This window comes from Corvus brachyrhynchos, unplaced genomic scaffold (genome assembly GCF_000691975.1).
Source record: "Corvus brachyrhynchos isolate BGI_N302 unplaced genomic scaffold, ASM69197v1 scaffold449, whole genome shotgun sequence".
Lineage (NCBI taxonomy): Eukaryota > Metazoa > Chordata > Aves > Passeriformes > Corvidae > Corvus > Corvus brachyrhynchos.
The window spans coordinates 595,278-617,180 of record NW_008240049.1 but is presented as its reverse complement, the minus strand read 5'-3'; the positions used below and the strand labels follow the sequence as shown (position 1 = coordinate 617,180).

At 43.0% G+C, this 21,903-nt stretch overlaps 1 protein-coding gene across 1 annotated transcript in view; it reads left to right on the top strand.

The window, feature by feature from the left end:
- ZNF462 (zinc finger protein 462) overlaps positions 1 to 21,903 on the top strand; it is a 48,864-nt gene that overhangs the window by 20,210 nt on the left and 6,751 nt on the right. Inside the window, exons 8-10 of the mRNA XM_017744667.1 lie at positions 11,142 to 11,493; positions 14,011 to 14,147; positions 19,510 to 19,733. Coding sequence (XP_017600156.1) covers positions 11,142 to 11,493; positions 14,011 to 14,147; positions 19,510 to 19,733 — 713 coding nt within the window. The remainder of the gene's footprint in view (positions 1 to 11,141; positions 11,494 to 14,010; positions 14,148 to 19,509; positions 19,734 to 21,903) is intronic.

Here is a 21,903-nt window from a genome sequence, read left to right as displayed (position 1 = left end):
TTTGTGATTTACACCAAAATGTTGCTTAACAGTTCGGAGAACTTGCACAGCAAAAGTTAATTGTAAATTTAAATGCTACGAACTGCTAGGAGGGCTGGATGACTCTCTTCACAAGACCTGCTTCCACGTTCTTTCAGCCTTTGTGAGAGTAAGAGCTTGCTTTCATGTTGATCTCTGGCCAGAATGGGTTTTTTGGGTTTTTTGGTGGTGGTGTCATCCTGTGGGGCTCTGTGTGTCACAGGTAAGTGTTCCCAGCTCTGCTCCTGTTCAGTGCAAGGCAATGGAATCCCACCACCTGCATTGCCAAGGTGCCACACTGGAAGGCTCCCTTCTCTTTCCATAGGGAAGAGCTGCAGGCGAGGCAGGGACACAAAGATTGTGTGGCTGAACGTGACAAAACACAAACAGCAGCAGGAGTTGTGTGCAAAGGGATCATCAGCTGAGGGGAAAGCACTTGTCCACAGACACTGCTGGTGTTACAACTGTGTGCTCGTGTTCAGGGGCTGTGGAGGTGGTGAACTGCCTCCCTCTCACAAACTGGAGAGACTCACGAGCTCAACCCCTTGTCATGAAGTCTGTAAAGTAGAGTGACTCAATGGATTGATAAAGAGTTTCACATTATGACTTCACCCACAGCAGAGACTTCTTGAGAGCGTGTGAAATACCTGCCCTAAATTGCCCTGGGTGCTATTACTGATTTTTGGAGTAGCCCTTTATTTTTTGAAAATGACCCCATTGGCCTAACCATGTTGTAGAGAAAAGCACTGCTCTTTACTCATATGGCTGGCAGATTTGGAGCCTCATAAATTTCTTTGTATCATGACTGTGTGCAGTAATTCAAAATTATGGTTTTTTAAAATTTTACTGTTTAGGACTACAGAATTGTCAAAATAAAACAGCAAAGTGCAAGGCTGAACAGACCTGAGTGTGGTTTCTAATGTCTCCTCAGTTGTGCTGCTGTGGTATAAGGCCATTTGTTTTTACTGGTCACCAGTTCTTGATCTATAGAAAGCCACAACACTTCCTGTGTACCCTTGAAGCTGAATAATTATTCTTTTCACTGTTGTGCAAACCAAACCGGATCTGTCATTAATACCAATACACATCACAAAACACACGTAAGGTCAGAACTAGAAGATTTCTTGAGTCTTCCAATACATGGTATGTCAACATCTTCATTAAATTTAATTACTTGCAGCAGTAAATGCATTGAAAACTGCTAAGTGAAACATCCAGTGCCCTGTTCCAGTTTTTTTTTCCTGAACTTTAGCCTTTGCCAGTGGAAAATGACTTTGCCTCATCTAGAGACTGAAATATAAATACATCTGCTTGCTTTGCCAGAGCTAGGCTGGGCACAAAACTACTTGACTAAGTCTTGTGTCTTGGACTGCTATTTCAGAACTGTAAATCCCTTCCTGTTTCTGTACACTTTTATGAAGCAGATAGTGCATAATCAGTCTTCTTGTGTGGTGCCTCACAGATGAACCCCCGAAGGGTGCAGAGGGCCTGGTAGTAGGTTTGCTGAAGCAATTTCATGTAGTACCAGAATGAGAGGAGAACTGTGGGCAGCAGGGCACCGTTTCAATGAGATCCACTAATCTGATGCCAGTGAGTCATGATTCTGCCTTCCACCTTTCAGAAGAGAGGCAGGCTTTCCATCTTATCAGACGTGCTGCCCTGATTTTTGGGTTCTCTTGGTTTTTGTTGCTGTTGGGTTTTGGTTTTTTTGATCTGTATAATGGATTGTGTCTGACTTGCTTATTTTTATTCATGTGCCCTGTTACTCTTGGTAAGGGATATTTTTCTAACCTTGCATTCGGGGCAGAAAGTTCTTAAGATGGTCCCTTCCCCTGTGGTGCTGTTTCACTCTCATTGTTGCTGGTGTGTCTTTGTGTTTTATGGCTGCCGCTGTCTGGGGAAAATCACAATGGTCAGTCGTCACAGCCAGAAGACACTGTGTTAGAGCACAATGTATTTAGTTCAGGGTTTGGGGTGTTTTTGGGAGGAGGGGCTTGGACAAAGACTCTTTTGAAGTTTCAGACCCTTTTGTTTCACTGTAGTTTGACTGGAAGGGCAGAGAGCCAATAGTGACTACAGGGCAAATTCAGGGGGAGCCTCAGCAGCTAATTGCTTTAATTGCCAGGTGAGTTGGAAGGATTGCATCCATGGTAGGGATGCAAGATGGTGATCTGCCTACTGCAGAACAGCAGATGCCTCTGCTTTTGTAGTTACAGCTGGGCTGCAAAGAGCTTGTTCTGCTTGTTTCCCTGCTTTTGTGCCCCAAAGGAGTGATGCCTCATGCTCACTCTCAAGTATCAGATTAATCTGTGTTACCTCCAGGCTGCTTTTTTTATTTTCCCCAGCTGTGTTCCTTCTTTCTCTAACCTAGAGCAAGCAAGTTCCTGCTTTCCCCTCAGCCTTTGCCTGTCTCTTCTTCCCACAGTGGCCACACTGCCTTCCAGTGCTTGTAAAACTCAGTGGAACTTGGTGTGTCTTACTCCTTGTGGTTAGTGTTAAAGCTAAATACCAGATGCTTGATCAGATAGGACTTTTCTCCTTCATGAGATTGGCAGGGACTGGTGGAACAAGCACAGGGCTTGTTCACCTCCGCTTTTACTGAACAAACTCCTCAGTGTTTCAAGGTCCTGAGGCCTTGAATGGGAATGACCTTGTTCTCTGTAGTTCTCTTCCACTGTGATATGGTTGTTTGGCTTCTGGCCTTTTCCTACAGCACGTTGAGAGCTGTTTTGTGGCTGGTGGAACAGAGGAAGATGTCATTGGCTGTGCTGAGGGGAGTGTCAGCTCGCTGTTCATTGTGCTTTTTTTCTGGTACTGTTTTTTGTGCTTGAGCTGGATGGGCAAAGGCAGAGCTGAGGTTCAACAGGACACAGACTGGAGCTCATGCAGCTGGGAGAAGGTTGCTGTCAGCCTTGTATGGAGTCGGCCACCCTGCTGTGATGGGATTGCTGTGGCACTGAAAGGCTTCCCTAGGGTAGGGAGAAGAAAAATGTTTGGGCGGATCAAGAAACAGATGAAGGAAGAAACATCTTCTGGGTTCATTCTGAGCAGAAAGGAGTTCACCTGATTGCACCCACAGTGAAAAGAAAGAAGCATATCCTGATTCCTGTTGTGCGTTTTGTTTTGGTTTTTTTCCCTGAGGTTTTCGCTTTCTTTTGGCTCTGTTTTTTATGTTCAGGAAGAGGACAAGAGTGGTAGATGCTGATCACTTGTGTGTCTGGGGAATTTGTGATCACTCAACACAGAGTAAAAAAGGACGCTGTTGGCATGAAGGGATACAGGGTGTGACATGACCAAGGGTGTGCAAGAGGGCATTTCTGCATTCCCACGTACTCGTAGCCTTCTCTGTCAGCCTCACTGATATTCTCCCTGTCACCTGAGACTCCAGTTTATCCCATTGATTTAAAACATACTGGAGAGATTTGGTGCTTGGCAGAGAGGTATAACTTCTTTGCTCATTTTAGCTCTGTTGAAATGGATGTGTGTTATCATCATAGTTGACAGCCCAATATTTGACATTTAGGTAGCTGGTTTTATTTCTTCTTCAAGGAACATTGTTACTACAAGTGCTTGAAAATAGTGCCCGAAGTGTTCTGAGCTCCGAGCTGGTGACAGAGATGAGGACTTTCTGTTGGCAGTAAAAATAATGTCAAGGTGTATGCTGGAGGTCTCCAGAACAAATCACACAAGTTCATGTTCCTGAGTTCTGTGGTTAGAATGAATCCTTGGTAGCCATATATTGCCACTGTAATTTTAGGGCCAGTTTTAAAGCAGAATGCAAATATCTATTGCTTGATAAATCTGATTTCTTTTTCCTCTTCATTTCAAGCCTTAGAGGAGAGTGAGCATTTAGGTGACAGGAACATGTGTTTGTGGCACTGTGTTTGTATTAATACAAATATGTAGAGGGTCAGTGCAATACAGAAGGAAATCTGAAAAACACCTGATTAATTGCCCTTAAAAATGAGAAGGAAATCATGGAACAGAATAGCACAAGGATCATTTGGTCACTGATGGTAAATTATTGTCTTGAGTGAAGAGTGAGTTGAAGTAGAACTTTGTACATTTGTAAACTCTGAAAAAAACCTGTTACCTGTAAGTCATTTTAGCAGATTGGTTAAATCAGTGTCTTGCTCAAGCTATTTCCACTTTTATTTGTGTTCCTCTCTTCTGTAAATGCACTTCCGTTTATGAAGTTTGAGTTTGGTTCAACAGAATAAGGAATAGCTAGACAAACTTTTTATTTTATGCATTTTATGGAAATAGGTAAGTTCATGGAGGTCCCAGTGTTTGACATGGAGCAGAAGTCTTGGTTTTAAGTGCAATCCTGTATTTAGATAATGGAATTTAACTCCATTTAGAATGAGAGGGTTGTGTGCAGCCTAAATGAGACCAGTAAGTGGCCAAGTCACCTAAAGAACTGCAGGAAAGTTAGACTGAGTTGAAACCAGGAAAGAAATATTGTTGTGGGGAGAAGAGATAAAAACAAGGGATAACTGGAAGTTATGGTAAAGCATTTCCTGACTGCTAAATTGATCCTTTCAAATCAACATCAGCAGAGCAGGGTTGTGCCTGCCTTGAGAGCTCATGCAAATAGGAGTTCCTGGTGGTGCCAGATACTCTAAAACAGGAGGGCATGGCGATCTCCTGGACTGATCTTTTTCTTCTTATGGAAATACAATGATATAACTTACTTCATAAATTACATTACTCCTACGTAAATCCTGATTAGTTCCTACTGCTTTCAAATGCATCATCTTACACGAACTTTTGTAGCCACTCTTGATCTCAGCTATGAAGCTCCAAAATTCTTTTACAGGCAGCAGTGTGAGATTCACTCTGTGGAAGTGATTCAGATGATAAAAATTATTTATTATTTTCTTCATATTTGGTGAAATTTGTGTCCCTTGGAAATTATTTGGATATTAGCACAAGAAGCTGCATAGCCTCTATCCTGTCTCAGTCCCAATCAGAGCTAGGTTATGCACACAACCTAGGAGGAAATTAAAAGTTATAAAGAAATATGGATATAGCTTCTCTCACCTCTTCTGAATAAACAAGATTGCATGGTTCACGTGTATTTCTCATTGCTCTCTTCTGAGGCTTAGAAATAGATGTAATATCTTTCTCACAAAAGCTGCTCTGACATGATCCAAGAAGTGGCCTTCACAGATAATGCTGAAATAAATTCCTCCAAGAAGGTGTTTGGTTTGGTTTGGTTTGGGTTCGTTGTTGGGTTTTGTGGGTTTTTTAGGGGCGTGGTGGCAGTGTATAAATCCTTTAAACGGCAATTTTATTCCAGGGCTTTATTTTCTTTACTTGGTGATTACTTTTCTTTTTTCTTTTGGAGTGTGTGACTGAGGGCACAAAACTTGCTTCTATTGTCTCTAACTCACAACATTCTAGCAGCATAAAGGTTCATTAGCAGAAATCAGGATTTAGGTAGAGGGCTCACGCTCTGTTTTTAAATATGCAGTAAACAAGACTTCTTTGGGCTGTCTGCTTCCCTGAGCTTCTTCATGAGTGTTTAGCTGTATCTCTCAAGAGTTTTAGTCTCTTCTATCTTCCCCTCCCCTCAGCTTTAATTTATTGCCAGAACATTTCACCCTCCCATGTACTCTTCCTTCCAGGTCAGTGCTGCATGGCATAAAGTGAACAAATGTGTGCAGTCTTCACAATCTTTGTATGACACCCTGCTTCGCCACCCTCCCACTTTTCAAGCTGTTGCCATTCATGGCTATGTGTGCAATCCTGCCACTCAGTCAGCTGGTAATTTTGAGTCCCATTGAATTTTAGAAAGGGTTGTGTTCCTAAATCTCCTAAGTTCCACCCTTACGCTTATCTTAAGCATTTTAAAGCAATAATTGGCCGTATGTTGTTTGTCAATGTTCTTTGGTCTTACTGCATCTGTACTTGGTTTTACAAATTTGTTTCTATCCAGAGGAAACTGCTGCTTTTCTTAAACCCTTGGATTTTTTTTCTGTCGTTCTTGATGAAAATCTTCTTTATGAATGAAAGATAAAATTAAATAACATTCCAAATATTTTCCTCTTAGTCTCTCTAGAACATTTCCTCACAGATTCAGAATGTCCTAGGCTCCTAGGCCTCTATTAATACTTAATTTCCTTCTTTTTCCTCACAAAGCGTTACTAAGCACTTTTTGTGCTTGTGTGTATAATGTTATTTATACATTCTCTTCAGGGTTTTTTCGTACCTCACGAGCCAAACATCTCTGTCTCCAGTTTCACTGTTCTTGCAAATGCTGGTCTCTTTTGAGTGGTTGATGTTTCTGTGTGGATATACCAGGAGAGCATGATGTGTTCACTTTAATCTCCCAGTGACTCCTCCTGGTCGTTGAGCTGCTGAATTATTAAAATTCTGTGAATTCAATAACGTCACTTTCCAGTGTACTCCAACAACTGCTTTTCCTAAGCAGTGTTCCTCCCTCCACCCCTATCCATCACTTTGCAAGCATGAAAGTGTTTATATTACATATATCTGGTTCTGTCCACCCTAAAAGGATGAAGCAGTGGTTTAATTTCTTCCCTTTAATAAAGTCCTTTTCCCTCTTGTTTCCCAGCGGTTGCTCAGTGTCTCTTTACTTAGACGTGTCTGGGTGTATTTCCAGCCTGTTGTTGTTGGGTTTAGGAGTCTTGTGGAAGTGTTGCTGCTGCGTATGGTGCTCATTGATGGCGCTGAAAATACCTACAAACAACGGAAACATCACTGAATTTCTGTGTAAATTTATGTATTCAGGGGCTGAAACTGCGTTTTTTTCTTCTGGAGGGATCCCAAAGTTTTGTTTTCATTTAGGTATCTCAAACGTGTTACATGCTGCTTAGGATCCAATAAAACTTGGATTTTCATGTTGCTTCTCTGGTGGGTTTTCATTGTATGTTTTCATTGTACATTTTTTCCCCAGTGTGTGATCCCAGGGTATGCAGGGATTCAAGCTGAATTGTCATGACTCTATTGCCTTGCTCTTTTGGGTGAAGTAGTAACTTCCAGGTTTGTTGGCAGACTCATTGTCCCAGTTGTTGGTACTGTACTCTGGATGAATTTTTCAGGGTGAAAAGATCCCTGACCAGGCATTTTAGTGCTTTAGGCACTCTGGGTAATGCCCATGGAGGGACACAGTGGGACTTGCTTGTGTGTTCTTACCAGAGTGCAGTGGTAATGTAGATACAGCTAAATCACCACATGGACAGGCATTTCCCCTGCTTTCCTTTCAGCTAGTCATTTCTGGAATTTTGGGTATAAAAACGCTGTTCTGTACTAAGGGAAGATGATGGCTTTCAGATCCACAGGTGCTGACAGGGGTTACATTATTTGTTGGCCTTGTTATTCATCCTCTGCAGGTAATTTGTAGGTAGATGCCATATGTAAAATCTCAAAATTGAGATTTGCAGCGTTGCCGCTGTTCTTCCGTTTTTAACTACAGCAGTCACTGTTAATTTTTGCCTCTTGACACAACTGTAGGTGTCCTTCATTTTATCTCAGATCATCCTATGCTGTTGTCTTATTTTTGGAGTTGCACGGTGAAGTCCTTCCATTTGTTTTGAATAAAATTACTTTTTGAAAAGGAATCTCAGTGTTTTTGGGTGTGGGCTTTTTTTGTTGGGTTGGTTGTTTCAAGTGAGTCAGGGCTAAGTGTTCCATTTTCTTCTCTTTCACTGCATATATGAATGTGCTTTATTTTCCTGTGCTGCCTCAAGGCTGTTTAGTGAAAAAAAACCCTCCTTTTTTCCTTAAAATGTAAATGGTACTTCCTGGCGTTTCATTTTTCTTCATTTCATTTCCCTTTCATTTGTGTTTATTCGCTGCTGTTGTGTTTTACATGTACTTAATACAAATTTTCTTAAATCTTCCCTTTGCTTATTTTAAATGTTTTCTGCTTTTTGACCTTGTAGGCTCTTAGGGCCTTTTTTGCTTTTTTCAGACGTGGATGGCTAAACCCTCTTCCTGCTCCAGGCCAAGGTTGTTAACACTTTATCAGAGCACTCCCAGCCGTTTGTGCTTGGGGTGCAGGAAAAAGAAGAGGTGGAACTTGCATTGTGTACAGCCATGACTCAGTTTTTGGGTCAGTTCTGAGGGAAAAGCTCCGCTCCCTTCCTCCTTCATTCTCCAGCCTGGCATCCAGGCATCCTGTTGTTGGGGCAGCCTCCAAAATGTGTCTGGAACATCAGCCCACTCTTCCAGCTGGTGCCCAAGGGAAAGTACCGTTTTTAAAGCATTGCTGTTGCTCCATGGCTGTGGATTTGGAACCCCTGGCCCTTCTCTGAGACACTGCTTTTGAAAAATAAATGTTAAAAAAATATCCGAAATCTCACCCCCATCCACTGTTTGTCATTTGCTGGCAGTTTGCTCTGTGCTCTGTGTGCCAGGATCTTTGGAGGCAAGCTCAAGTCAGTTGCTGTCATTCCACTGCCTCTGCTGGTTTTGGAGTGGGCGCAATGAAGGTGGGGCTCGCTGAACCCAGTGGAAAACTTCCCGTGCCTTCAGTCAACTTTGGACTCTGTCCAGGGTGTTCCTGGTGGAGCTGGGCTGCACCTTCATGCCAGGATAGCTGTTTGGCAAGCTGCTTCTCAGACACCAACAGAAGCCCTTTACACACGTGTTAATCCTGAGTGTTTTCCTTCAGGAAGTGGTAGATCTTGAGCTACAGCAAGATTGCCGTATAATGAAAGAATTTGGCAAGGGAAAAGGCAAAGAGTACACCAGACCATGCATGCTACCATTGTCCAAGGGTACGACTCACTGGAAAAAAAACTCTTCAGATGGCTTTTTTAAATTCCTCTAAATATCATAACTATTTTAATTGTAAAAGAACAATATACCAAAACCTGCCAGGTGGCCAGCGTGAAAGGTAGAATTTTCTTCTAGCTGTTCCTGATGACAGGGAAAGTGACTTGATGTGCTTTTTTTGTGTGTGTGTGTGTGTGTGGGAATTGACATGAAGCTATCCACTTCTGCAGTTTTCACGTACCAGGTTCCACAGGGCTGTGTAAATAATTGATGGAAAGTTCGAAAGCTGGAATAATAGACACCAGATGATAGGAGGAGTAAAAACATCTGAAGTAAAGTAGATCTTGCAGACAACAGCAAAACTTCCTTCTGAAAATAATCATTTTTAGACCTGTTGCTTTCTTAGCCATGGATATCTCTTGAGGCTTTGGCCAGGAACATTGGTGGTGTGGTGGAAATTTTTGATCGTTTCTTCCTGAGGAGGGGAACAAGTGAGCTGCAAACTAGACTTCATTACCCTAAGAGTAATTTGATTACACAAAAAAAAAAAAAAAAAAAAAAAAAAAAAAAAAAAAAAAAAAAAAGTTGTCCCAAATGCTATGACTTTTTTTTTTAGGCTGCCATACCCTTGTCATGTCTAACAGTGTTTTGAGCTTTTAGAATCACTGAACCTGGTAGCCCAGAGAAGTGAGTCAGCAAATCCCCTCTGAGCCGTGCACTTGGACCTCAAGGTTCTGTTCCAAAGGAGAGTGAGCACACAGTTGCTGCCTTTGAGAGAAAAGAGGCTTCTGCAGAGGGTTTACAGTTCCTCAGGCCTGTCCTGTGCCAAAGTAAAGGAAGTGGGAAGCCTGCTTCAAGCACAAGGGAAAGAAAGCCTTGACATTTAAACAGGTGGAGCTCACTGTGAGCTCTCCTGGTGAACAAACGTGCTGTAGAAGTGGTGGAAGCAGGAGATGAGAAATGCTGTGTTGTAATCCAGCCTCACTCAGCTCATGGGGCTTGGATAAGGAAAACAAAACAAAACAAAACAATTCATTTTACCAGAATCTTTCTTGTCTGTGCCTTTCTCTTTGCTGTCTACACCTGGTGGTAAAGCCAGGGGAGCCCAGAGACATTTATCTGCTGTGCCTGTTTTGTTTCGGGGTTTGGGGTGGGTTTTTTTATTGTCATTATTTGTTACTCATTTTTTGGGCATGTGTAACCCCCGCCTGTGGTAGTGGGAAAAGAAAAGCAAGCATTTTGCTCTTTTGAAGACAGGTGGAGAAGTCCCCACACTCAGTGTTGTATAGGCCTGTTTGCCTTTTGTCTCCCCATACTAATTGGTCGGAATGGATGGTGTTAAGTTCCCACAAATGTGTGTCTGTTAGGGAATTCCTATATATCTAGCTTTGGGGAATTCAGCTTTGGAAAACAAAGTACACATCAAAGCAGGAGGTGGCTGGTACAGTTTGTGTCCTGCCTTCCCTCCCTCCCAACACCCCCCCTCATTGCTTTTTTCCCCCTTCTAGAAAGCTTAGGAAAAGAGCCTTTTGTCTTCTATTCAGGAAAATTGCACTGAAATTCATCTGTGCTTTATTCATCTGCTTTGATTTGTGCCATTCATGGGCAGCTGTGGGTTATATTGAACAAAGCAGATGAATTCCTAACCTCCACATTCAAAGCAGTGTGTTGGGAAAGGTTCAACACCACCCTCCCTCACCCCCCCTCTCCTTTTTTGGGGTATCCAACCAAGATGTTAACAGCTTTCAGTTTCAGTACCAAGACATCTCTGGACTGTGTTCTTCCACATGCCATTAAAATGGCTTGGCAGAGTTCTGCAGGGCTGTAGAAGGGATGTGTCTATAGGGATCTCTTTCCTCAGTATAGCAAAACACAGTGGTTTGAAAGTTTGCTTTGCTGTAATTGATGATTAAACATCTCTTTTATCCAGTGGTGATTTAATTTCTAACATCATCAGCATGAATAGGGAAGAGTATCCATTTCTTTTTCTTTTTCTTTTATTTTTTTTTCCATATAGATAGATTATTTACATGTATCCAGTGCCAGATCTTCATCTTGTGTGAACTGGCATAAAATATTTGAGAGGATCTGGTCTGATTTATGTGCCAAACACATAAAACATTTGGCAGTATGATTAACGGGCTTTACCTTCACAAACTAAATGTCTCAAAATCAGGCTTCTTTTTAGGCTACTTTTAATTTAAATGTGTCACTCCTTTCCTCCCCAAAATCAGATCTAAAAAACCATAATTCATACTGCTCACCTTGTAAATTGTGGAATACACATTAAATTAGATTAAGAAATGCTGCACCTCTTAATCCCTTCAGAAAGCAGGATTAGTTTCATAACCAACAGCTTGGTCAACTCCCTCCAAAAGCCAGTAGGTTCTGGAGCAGGCATCATCAAGCCTTTTTTAGATTTGTTGATCCACCTGGAATAACAACTTTGCTCTGTTTCCCTGCAGACTCTTCGTACTCGGAGCCTCCTGATGTTCAGCAGCAGTTGAACCACTACCAGTCAGCAGCTTTGGCCAGGAACAACAACAACATCAGCCCAATCCCACTTTCAGGGAGTGCTGCAGGAGTGGAAAAAGCAGAAGCCATCCTTAACTGTGAATTTTGCGAATTCTCTTCGGGTTACATACAGAGCATCCGGCGCCACTACCGCGACAAGCACGGAGGGAAAAAGCTCTTCAAGTGCAAAGATTGCTCCTTTTATACAGGCTTTAAGTAAGTACTGTACAAAACAGATGAAATTAACTCATAGGGGTTTTTGTTTTTAAGCAGTTGAAAAGACTTCTGAGATCTTTGAGAGCTGGCTGTAGCTAACAGGGGCATGGCCACTGCTGACCAGGGAGAGGAGTGTAGGAAATGCCATGCCAGATCACAGCAGCATCCATGTAATCCATTTTCTTCTCTCCTGCAACAGCCGGTACCATCTGCTGCAGACACCAGCACAGTAAGTCCTTGCAGTAGGCTTTAGAGTCATGGAATTGTTCAGGATGGAAAAGACCCTTAAGATCGTCAAGTTAACCATTAACCCAGCACTGCCAAGCCCAACATTAAACGCTAGTGACACATCTGCACATCTTCTAAATCCCTCTGGGGTGGTGACTCAAACACTTCCCTGGGCAGCCTGTTCCAGTGCCTCACAACCCTTTCTGGAAAGAATTTTTTCGTTACATCCAATCTAAATCTCCCTTGGTGCAGCTTAAGGCCGACAGGTTCACAACGTCCCCATTGTCCTCTTGGCACAATCCTTCTTCCAGAGGTCATAAACTCTCCTTTTTTTCCCCCAAGTTCCAGACACAGCTCTCTGTTCAGCCAGGCCAGTCTCATCTTTTGGCACATGGAGTCAATCTGCTCTTGCAGCTTTAGAATTTCCTTCTTGGAAAATATCCAGTATTCCCGGATCCCTTTGTCCTTCAGGATGCTCTCCCAAGGGACTCTCTACCAGTCTCCTAACCAGGCCAAAGTCTGCCCTCTGGAAGTCCATGGTGGTAGTTTTGCTGCACCCCTCCTTCTCTTGAGATTCTCTGAGAATCAAAAACTATCATTTCATGATCCCTTTGTCCTTAAGTGTGGAAATTTTCTCTGCAGAAATAATGTAATTTCCTGGTGCAACCAGCATGAAACGTGGGACAATCAAGTGTCCTGGGGCTACAGCGGAATTTATATCACCTTACTGAAGAAACCCTTCTCATGTAATTCTATTTCCCTCCGATCTTTCTAGCTTAAATGGTAGAAAGATGCTATTCTCTAGCATATCTGATAGCATACAGAGACATTTCAGAAAATCCAGTTATTTAAATTTAAAGGCTCAGTGCCTTGTGTGTTTGTTTGTGTGTGTGTTTTTAGCTGCTCCTCTGTAAGAAAAGAGAAGGCACCTGTGCAGTTCATCATTTCCTCCTGATGTGCTGGGCCCTTGAGCATAACACCCTCAGCTGACATTTGAGGTCTTAAACTTGTTACTAGTGACAGTAAACAGTAGGACTGATAAAGGGAAGGAGTTCTGTTGAAGAAAATGTTGAGTGCAAAGCTTGGAGAATCCACATGAGAGCAGCTCCTAGTTACATGTCTCTACCCTCTGTGGCTTCACTTTTGCTTTCTCTGTGTTAAAATGTGCTACTTCTGCTTAATATCCTGATTGCTCTCTGTCTTAAATACTACCAGAAATTTCCAGGTCCAATCTCTTTGTGTCTTGCAAGTGCCATTTTCTTTCAGCTTGGTGTTATGAAATAGGCAGCATTTAAACACATTCATAGCAGTGTATTTTCTGTCTTTAAAAAGGGATGGGGAAGGCAAAATAAAAAACCCATACCAATCCCCTCTTCAAGCCACCCTAGAAACTTAAGTGTATGAAAGCAGTGACCAAAGTTGATAGAAATAAACCTGCAGAATTCAGTGATTGCTGGATTGGGTCCAAAGCCACTTTTTACTCCAGTTCAGTGTGTCAAGTCTCTTAGCTTTTGCAAGGTTTATCACTGCTTTGGGAAAAAATTACCAAGTGCCTCAAGTTTAGGCACAGCTCTCATTTCAGCAACTGAGTTTGTGGTTAGATGGATGTACAGTTAAGTTCTATTATCTCTTGCAACCTTTAAGTATGCAGCCAGCGTAATGCCAGCATGAAATTTTTGGTTGAGGAGTACTGTGGAGTATTCATTTATTCTTCCACACTAATAAATAGAGTATTCTAAATCTTGGGTTTTCATATTTATGGCTGATGCTTTGAAAGTTAAACCACTCCGTGCCAAACTCAGTATGAATACAAATCCCTTTTGTACCCACAACCTAAAGTTTAGCTGGTTAGATCAAGATGGTTAAGGTGTTTTCTGCCCGAGATAAGTTTGTCCTCCCCTCTGCAAACCCAGAACAGTTGACGGATTTTGCTCAACTGGCTAAAAATTGAACCTTTGCTGGAGAAAGCGTACTGAATGTTTCAGCCTGAAGACAGATAATGAGCATGAAGGATGGGAATTCTTTTGCTATCTTAGCTATAGCAACGTGACTATATGGGGCAACCCATGCAGCAGAATATCTTGTCACAAGGAGTGTTTGTTGCTTTGAGGGTACAAGCCTGCAGATACCTCTGCTCATGTGTCGCTCATGTGAGCAGCCCCTCTGCAGGGCCGTGCAGACAGAGCTGAGTGGCATCTGCACCTCTTTACACCACACATCCCTTATAGAGCTGTGACACCTCGTGGTTCCCCTCCTGACTGCTGCCATTCTCTCCCTCCTCTCTCACAGATCTGCTTTTACTATGCACGTGGAAGCCGGGCATTCGGCAGTCCCCGAGGAAGGACCCAAAGACCTTCGCTGCCCTCTCTGTCTCTATCACACCAAATACAAACGCAACATGATTGACCACATAGTTCTGCACAGAGGTAACAACGTCCGTGTCCGTGTCTGTGTCCAGCGAGGGGAGTGCTGAACGCTGCCCTGGTCTGGTTTCTTTAAATTGTTTACACTGGTTTCATTAAATTTTTACTCTCTCTGTACATGAGGACAAGTTCATGTTGAAGAAGTCACTAGCCCTTGCTTATCCTTTTGTTTTGTTTCTATACGATGCATCTGATTTATTTCCTGTAAAATTCAAAGTTCACCAGTGCCATAACAGAGCAGATTTGGAATAGTTTTTAAGCTCTTCCTCAAGGGAGGTGAGCAGCCATCAAACACCTGTTTAGCAAGTGTTGCCCTAATTTGCAACTTTGATCTAGGCCAGAGCTGCGCCCTGCTCATGTCCTTGTTATCTTAAAGGCCTTGCTATCATAAACTCACCCAAAAGGTTTATCAGCTAACCATAGAGGCCTCAAAATATCCCTTGATAAATTCCTTGAGTATTTTCTCCTCAGTGTTCTTAGAAACAAAATATCTCATTTTTTGTTTTACTGTAAGACTCCTTTTCTGTCTACATGTCTCCTTTTTTTAAGTTTTTTTAAGCCTGCTAAAAGTGGGATTAGGGATTTCTACATTCCATTAACTGTGGGCTTGCTAGCTCAGGAGAGACAGCAGTTTGGGCTCTCTGGGCTGGGATTCCTGCCCACAGCTATCACACTTGATGCTTGTAGATGGTCTGTTGGCTGCCGAAATCCAAACCCATGTGTTGGGATGGCACTCTGCCTGCGTGCAGGTTGGGCAGAGTTTCACAGTGGGGTACTGCTGGTGAGCAAACACAAGTTTTGCATGCCATCTTTTTCCTGGAGGAGATTCTGGTGTGACAAGTGCTACTGTAATTCCTTGTAACATACCACTCTCAATGCTGGTAGCTTGAAGTCCTTCTTGTACCAGGTGCATGGGGAGCTTGGCAGAATTTGGATTTCTTTCTGCTAGCAGGGCTGTTCTGAGGCAACATCTGGGGAAATGACCTGTCAGTGATTCAGAATGCACATTACAAAGCTGCCATGTTTGGTTGCAAGGGTTTGGCAGATGCTTTGGCTTGTACTTCCTGTCTTTGAAGGTGTTGCTATGTCAGATTTTGCCTAGTTTGCTCCATTTTGTGGCTGTGCCAGGGCTCCAGGAGACAATGCCAGACTTTTAAAACAGGGGGAACTGTATGGATTTAGGGTGTTTTCCATCATGCATAGATTTGATACTGGGAATGTCCAGTTGCAGAAGTGGAAGAGCACTTAATGAGCTCAAGCAGCTCTACTGCTTGTGCAGAGCTGTTTCTGGCCCGTTGCAAGGAGGTTTTCGCCTCCTGGGTGAGTAAAACTGTCAATCTGTTTTTCTGTAGAACTGTTGCTTCAGTTGCAGAAGCCAGCCTCAAAGAGTTTTTGCTGCTGAAACAAACCTTATAGCAAAGGACGTAATGGTATATGCACCACGGTGCTGAGAGAGAAAAAGCAGCATAAGAAGTTTTAATGCAAATGGGATTATAGCTGATAAAGAGTCACAGAGGCCACCACAGGGTTTTCTTTGACATCACGTATCCAGGTAATAAAGGAAGCAGAGTTCATACTTAAAGAGTTATTTCTGGTGCATATATCCAGCTAAAAAACAACCCTCTGCTGTTGTGTTTAATTGTGTGGCAGCTGGAGCAGACAGTTTTGACAAGATTTAACATGGACTGGAAGAGAGACTGAGGGATAGTCAATGTAGTCTGAGATAGCCTTCCTGTTTTATGGCCATTGCATTGGCAAAGCAAGGGCATAACCCTGAGCTGCGGCCCAAGAAAATTAGTTTTGAGGTAGATGGAGTGGTGCAGTATGTAAAATCAGGAGTGAAGGATTTGATCCACTCATGGTTAATGTTCCTTTTTGTGCAAAAGGCATGTTTACAGATGCATGACTCTTACATTACTTCCAAGTTGCTGCACTCCTAATCCTTGGTGAAACAGCATGTGCTTGAAATGGAGAATATATTTGCCTCCTGATGAGTGGCTACTGAGGCTGAATTTCACAGGGTTAAAGGAGTATCAGCTAGAAGCCTGAATGCCTAGTGAGAACAAAAAAAAATTAGGCAAAGAATTTGCTTTCCATGCAGGAGGAGAGGCTCCAAGAGCTTCTGTCATGTACCACTCACCCCTGATCAATATAAGGGCAGCTCAGTCTCCCTTCTGTGGGTACAGGTGGAGCACAGACATCTGATTGCCGGTGTCCTGTCCCACGGGGCTGACATAGCCAGAGGCTGCTGCAGGTCACTGAGGGGAAGTTTGGCTCTCTGGTTCTTTATGACAGGTCTTTTCCCTCCTGGGCTCTATGACAGGCAAGAGGAGACAGTGAATTCCTGATCCATGACCAGCAGCAGTGTTGGCCTTTATGCTGGACAATGCAATTAGTGTGTCACAGAACCATTTAGGTTGGAAATGAGCTCTGAGACCATCGAGTCCAAGCTGTGACCTATCCCCACCTTGTCAGCCAGCCCAGAGCACTGAGTGCCACTTCCAGTTGTTCCTTGGACACCTCCAGGAATGGGGATTCCAAACCTCCCTGGGCAGCCCCTTCCAGTGCCTGACCACCTTTTCTCCTGATGTTATCCCTTCCAGTAGCATTCCTCTCATGCAGTTTGAAGTGTATTGGTGTTTTTCCAGGGCTGAATGCAGCTTACCAAGTTCACTGTTGGCTCTACTTTTAAATCCTTGGGCATTTTTCTTCCTTTTCCTTCCCTTAGAGAATTAGTGATTTTCTTCTCCCATACAAGAGGGGTAACACCCACACGTTTGGAGTAGTTACCTTCTGGATAAATTTTCAAATTCAGCTACCTCCCCAAAGGCTTCCTTGCCACATATCCTGATTCCTTGCACATGCTTGTTTGTGACATTTTCCATTGTGCGTACAACTTCACTGATAACATGCAGAGCCCTTATGCAGTGCTTGCTTTTGACTACTGGAGTGCAAATTCTGCATGTTCTGTGACTGTAGTTTGGATTTCCAGGCAAAAAATACACATTTTCAAAACCCAGGATGACCAAATAATTGGTCTGTGTCTAGATAGTAGGACTGCTTTTTTTGGTTTACCTCTGAGAGAAGGAAATAAGTTATATGAGCTCTGGTGTGTTGCTGAATAAAGATATCTCCTTAAAACTAAGGAGTAATACAGTCCTGAGCTCTCTTGTGCCTTGAGCAAAAAAATATGTGTCTACTTTGAGTTATAGCACTGCAAATAGTTAGTCATTAATGTCCTTTCAGTTAATTCCCTGATGTGATTAGCCTGAATATTCCAGTCTAATGGAAGGATTGGATTTCTTAAACCAAGATGATGCTTTTGTCAGGTGTTTATTTTGTGGTTATTTTTTAATTACACCTCTTGCAAAATCGTTCCACAAGCCAGGACATCTTTTTGTGAGGTGTCTGCAGCAGCCTTTGATTAGACACTGATGAACTTTGAAGAAGTCTACACGTGGGTAAAGAAGCTACCTCTTCAATTTGTGTGTGGGGGTTTTATGGTTTGCTGTAATTTTTCTGTTGTCCAGACATGATAAGTGCATAGTAAATGAGTAATTAGATAAACAGGGCTTTGCAGGGGCAAGCTGGAGGTGAGAGCATCACCTTAAGAAATGTAACATTCCAGGTCCAGGTAGCCCTGCAGGTTCCAAAATCACTGCTTGGAGGAAGCTCACTGACATGAATACATCATGTGAAGGTTGTAAGTCATTCCCTGATACTGAAATCCTTCAATCTGGAATTGATGTTCATGTCTGTTTCGCTCTTCTCCTGTTACTTTGTTGCCTTTGATTTGGGGACTCTGTGTGATTGTGAGGTAATAGGTTTTGTTAATGTGAGTAAGAGAATGCTTCATTACTTCAGACTGGTAGATTTAAAGTTTTATACCATTCCATGTCTTAGCTTTTTACATCTGTGCCAGGCATTACACGAAAAGTGAATTTTAAAGTATTTTAATTAGTATTTCTGTTTTTGAAAACCTCACTTGGCTTTTTGACTTTTGAAACCAGCTGTGTCACTTACTTCTGTGAGTCCAAAAGCACACAGCTGCAACAACCTTGTAAAAAGTTTTTCTAGTGATCTCAGCACCATAGCTTCAAATTCTGCTGTGTCTTGAACCCTATTCTCCCCTCCCCTCTTTCCACCCTGAATGGCCGCTACTCAGTTTCTTTGTGGTTAGAAAAGCTGTTGTTGGTGTAGAAAAGAATCACAAGTCTTTGGGAGTTTGTTTCCTTCTTTTCTGGTTAAGGCATAGCTTTGGGGGAAACTTCAAAAAGAGGGAAGTTACGAGATAGGGTAAGTTTTGTGCTCAGGGAAAAGCCAGGCAGGATGGAATATTTTGTTGAGCTGAAGAAAAAAGTCTTACTGTAAAGGGAGCGCGTGTTTCTGTAGTTGTCTTTGGATGTAATTTTACCCTCCTCACTGAAAGAAAGGGCCTGTTGGCTCAGATCCATGTGTGCATTGCCACGTCTCACATTCCTTCAGCCTTCATGTCTACCATAAGAGATTCAGGCCTCTTTTTTTTGCCTGTCCTTAGGGATGAGCCTGGATGAGAAGGATCAAACCCCTCCTTTAACGTGCAGTCCGTAAGGAGGAACAGTGCTAAGTTTCAAGTGTTCTAGCTCAAAATGCCAGTTGGGGTAACAAAAGCCTTAATGAGGATCTGCTGGTGACTCTCAGCTGCACGGTCAGATTTGGGGTTTCTGTTGTGTGCACAGCGTGGAGGGAACCACAGTGGATGAGTGTTGAGGCACATCGGATTTTGGCTGTGTCAAATGACCGAAATTAATTGCTGCTCTGTTAAACATCAGTGCTTTGTTAGAGGAGTGGAGAGTTTAGAAACTCAGCAAGAGCATTTTCAGTACATCGTACACGTGCAGAGTTTGAGTCTGAACTTTCTGAAGGCTCTGGGTATGTCGGGAAGTTTCTGCTGCTGGCTGAATTATGCAGCCTTTTTCCAGGGAAAGGTGCTGCCCTGCTCACCTTCTCAGTCCCCAGAGGGTAGGTTTGGGTGTGATGATGAGGACACCAGCTCAGATTTGTGCAGAGCCAGCAGCCTGTAATGCATTGGGAAGCACCCTGCAGCTTCCCTGTTTATTACTTTTCTAGAAGCTGTTGCTGGCCACTGTCAAGTACTGGACAAAATCACACTTTCGGTCTTGGCTGGTTTGGGGCTGGTTTTATTTTCCTGGGCTCTGCTCCTCTGACTCACAGATGGAGTCTCATTTGGCCCAAAACCTTCCATTCCTATCCTCTTCACCCAATCACCCATTACCTGCCTTTGTAGTTTTTGGAGATTAACCCCGTCCTGGCAGGGAGAACTGTTCCCTGGTGTTACTGAGTGAATGTTGTGCTGTCCCCACAGAGGAGAGGGTTGTTCCCATTGAAGTCTGCCGTTCCAAGCTGTCCAAGTACCTGAAGGGAGTTGTTTTCCGCTGTGACAAGTGTACCTTCACCTGCTCCAGTGACGAGAGCTTGCAGCAGCACATAGAGAAGCACAATGAACTGAAACCTTACAAATGCCAACTCTGCTACTATGAGACCAAACACACAGAGGAGCTGGACGCTCACCTTCGAGATGAGCACAAGGTAAGACCCAAATAGCTTTAATTTCATTGCAAACACTATTAGTTTACTTGCATGTCTTAGTAGCCAATTTGGCATTGGGGGTTTTTTACCTCCCCAAATCTGGAAACTAATCCCATGTTGCACTTCCCTTCCTCATTTTTCTCTTACTTATTTTCTTTTTTCTTAAGAAACTGAAAAATAATCATTTCTGAAGCTGTTCAGATTGATCAGAATTGGCAAACTGCTGCATGCAGAGTGTGATTATCTGTAAAAGGCTCCTTGTGCATGCTGGGCTTATTTAAAAGGGGGTGGGAAAAGGGTCGTGGAACAATACCAAGGCAGTGTGATTCAGCCCCTGTAAAAAGGCAGGAGATTCCAAGCACAGGATTGCTCTGGTAACTTCAGCAGCGTGACATGCCATGCATATTTTATTAACAAAGAGGGCTATACATCCCGCTTTACATTTAACAAGGGAAAGATAAACAGCAAATCTAACCAGGTCCTAAGTTAAGACTGCTTTGGAGTTTTTGTGGATTACCTGAGTGCATACCAGGTCCAGTCTTTGAGAAGTCATTAAAGGCTTTCCACAGACTGCTAGCTTTGAATTTCTGTAGCTGAGAAACCGTTTAAGTTCTAGAACTGGGATGTGTTTTGGAATATTTCCTAGTGTGCTTCCTTGGCAGTTTCCAGGGGAGGCAGCTATATGCCTTCACCTGTTGGAGCTGAGCTGCCCAAGGTCCTCACTAAAACTTCATTGACTGAATGACTTTTCCTTAAAGCCAAGTATATTTATAGGGAAGGTATTAGCAGCAGAAGCCCCAGAAAAAACCTCCCACTTTTTATGCTTAAAAAATATTTGTCCATCTTACAAAACCAAACTTTGTTAATTTATGCTGGGCTGCTATGCTCCTCTGCCATCTTTTATTACTTCTGGAGAGTCTTCTGCAATTCAAATGGTGCAGAAGGAGTTCCACACCTGGTCATCACAGCAAGATGTCTGGTATATGCAGGAGGAGCTTTTGCTTGGTTCTTTTTGACACAGTGCATCAGGCTGGGAAGATTATTCCCTTAACTTAGCTCTCCCTTCCAGTCTGGACTTGCAGTGGTGGTGCTGGGGAGTTTAGGGCATCCTTTCCCCTTTTTTCGTTGGAAGTTATACCTCTCCAATTTGTGTCTTAAGTTCTGGGCTCAGCTACTACACAGGTTGTCTATCGCACCTTAAAAAGAATTTCTTTGTATGAGCTGAGTTAAATCAAGTGCCTTTCGTGTGGTCTTGTTTGTTTAAATTTGTTGTGGGTTATGTGCTGAGTTAGAGAACCTCATCACAACTGTCTGTACCCAGTACTAGGAATCCTCACACCTCTGCATTCAGCATACTTTGTTATTTGGATGTACACTGCAGTCTACTTCACATCCTCCTCGGGATCGTTCCCATTTTCTTTCCCACAGAGAGGTAAAAAACAGTCAGTGGGTGTTGATATTTCATTCAGCATCTTGCAGGACATGTTGTACTGCACTCACCACTCTGTCTCCATCCCCTCTGCCTCCGTGGCTCAGTGCCTGTGCTGCTGGAGGGCTGTCTCTCTGCATGAAAGATGAATCCAAAACACTTCCCAGCAGTGATCAGTGAGCTCAGAGGGCGTTTGTCATCCAGCAAGTATTAGCCTCAGTGTCCTGGTCATGCTCCACGCTCTCCGCCTCCACTGTAAATCTGGGCTGCTGCTCCACTGTTCCTGTTGGATGTGGTGGAGTTCCTGACTCCTGTGCCCTGAGCTGCTCCTTTCATACAGCTGCTGTGAGCTGTTAAGTAGCTGGTGCATTTCACCCCAGGGTTAGCTGAATTTGTCTGCTGGGTGAAGTGTTCCCATTATAGTCTGTGTATCAGTTTGCAAAGCACTTTGCAGCCCGGCGTAATGAAAATTAATCTGTTATTAATGAGTGAGAGTGTATGTGGCACACAGCAGCCGTGTGCTTAGTGAGAAAAAGAACCATCCTTTCATGAATAAAGCTGAATGAACCAGTCACAGAGAGTTTCCCTTCAGCGTGGATCTGTGGTAGCAGTGTTTGATCACAGTGGTTGAATAATGGCATAAAAATGAGGATACGACTTGATGTTTCACATTTACTGGATGGAGAAATGAAGGGGGTTTGCCGAATCTCATTAATTTCCAGAAACCAGAAATTAGGAATG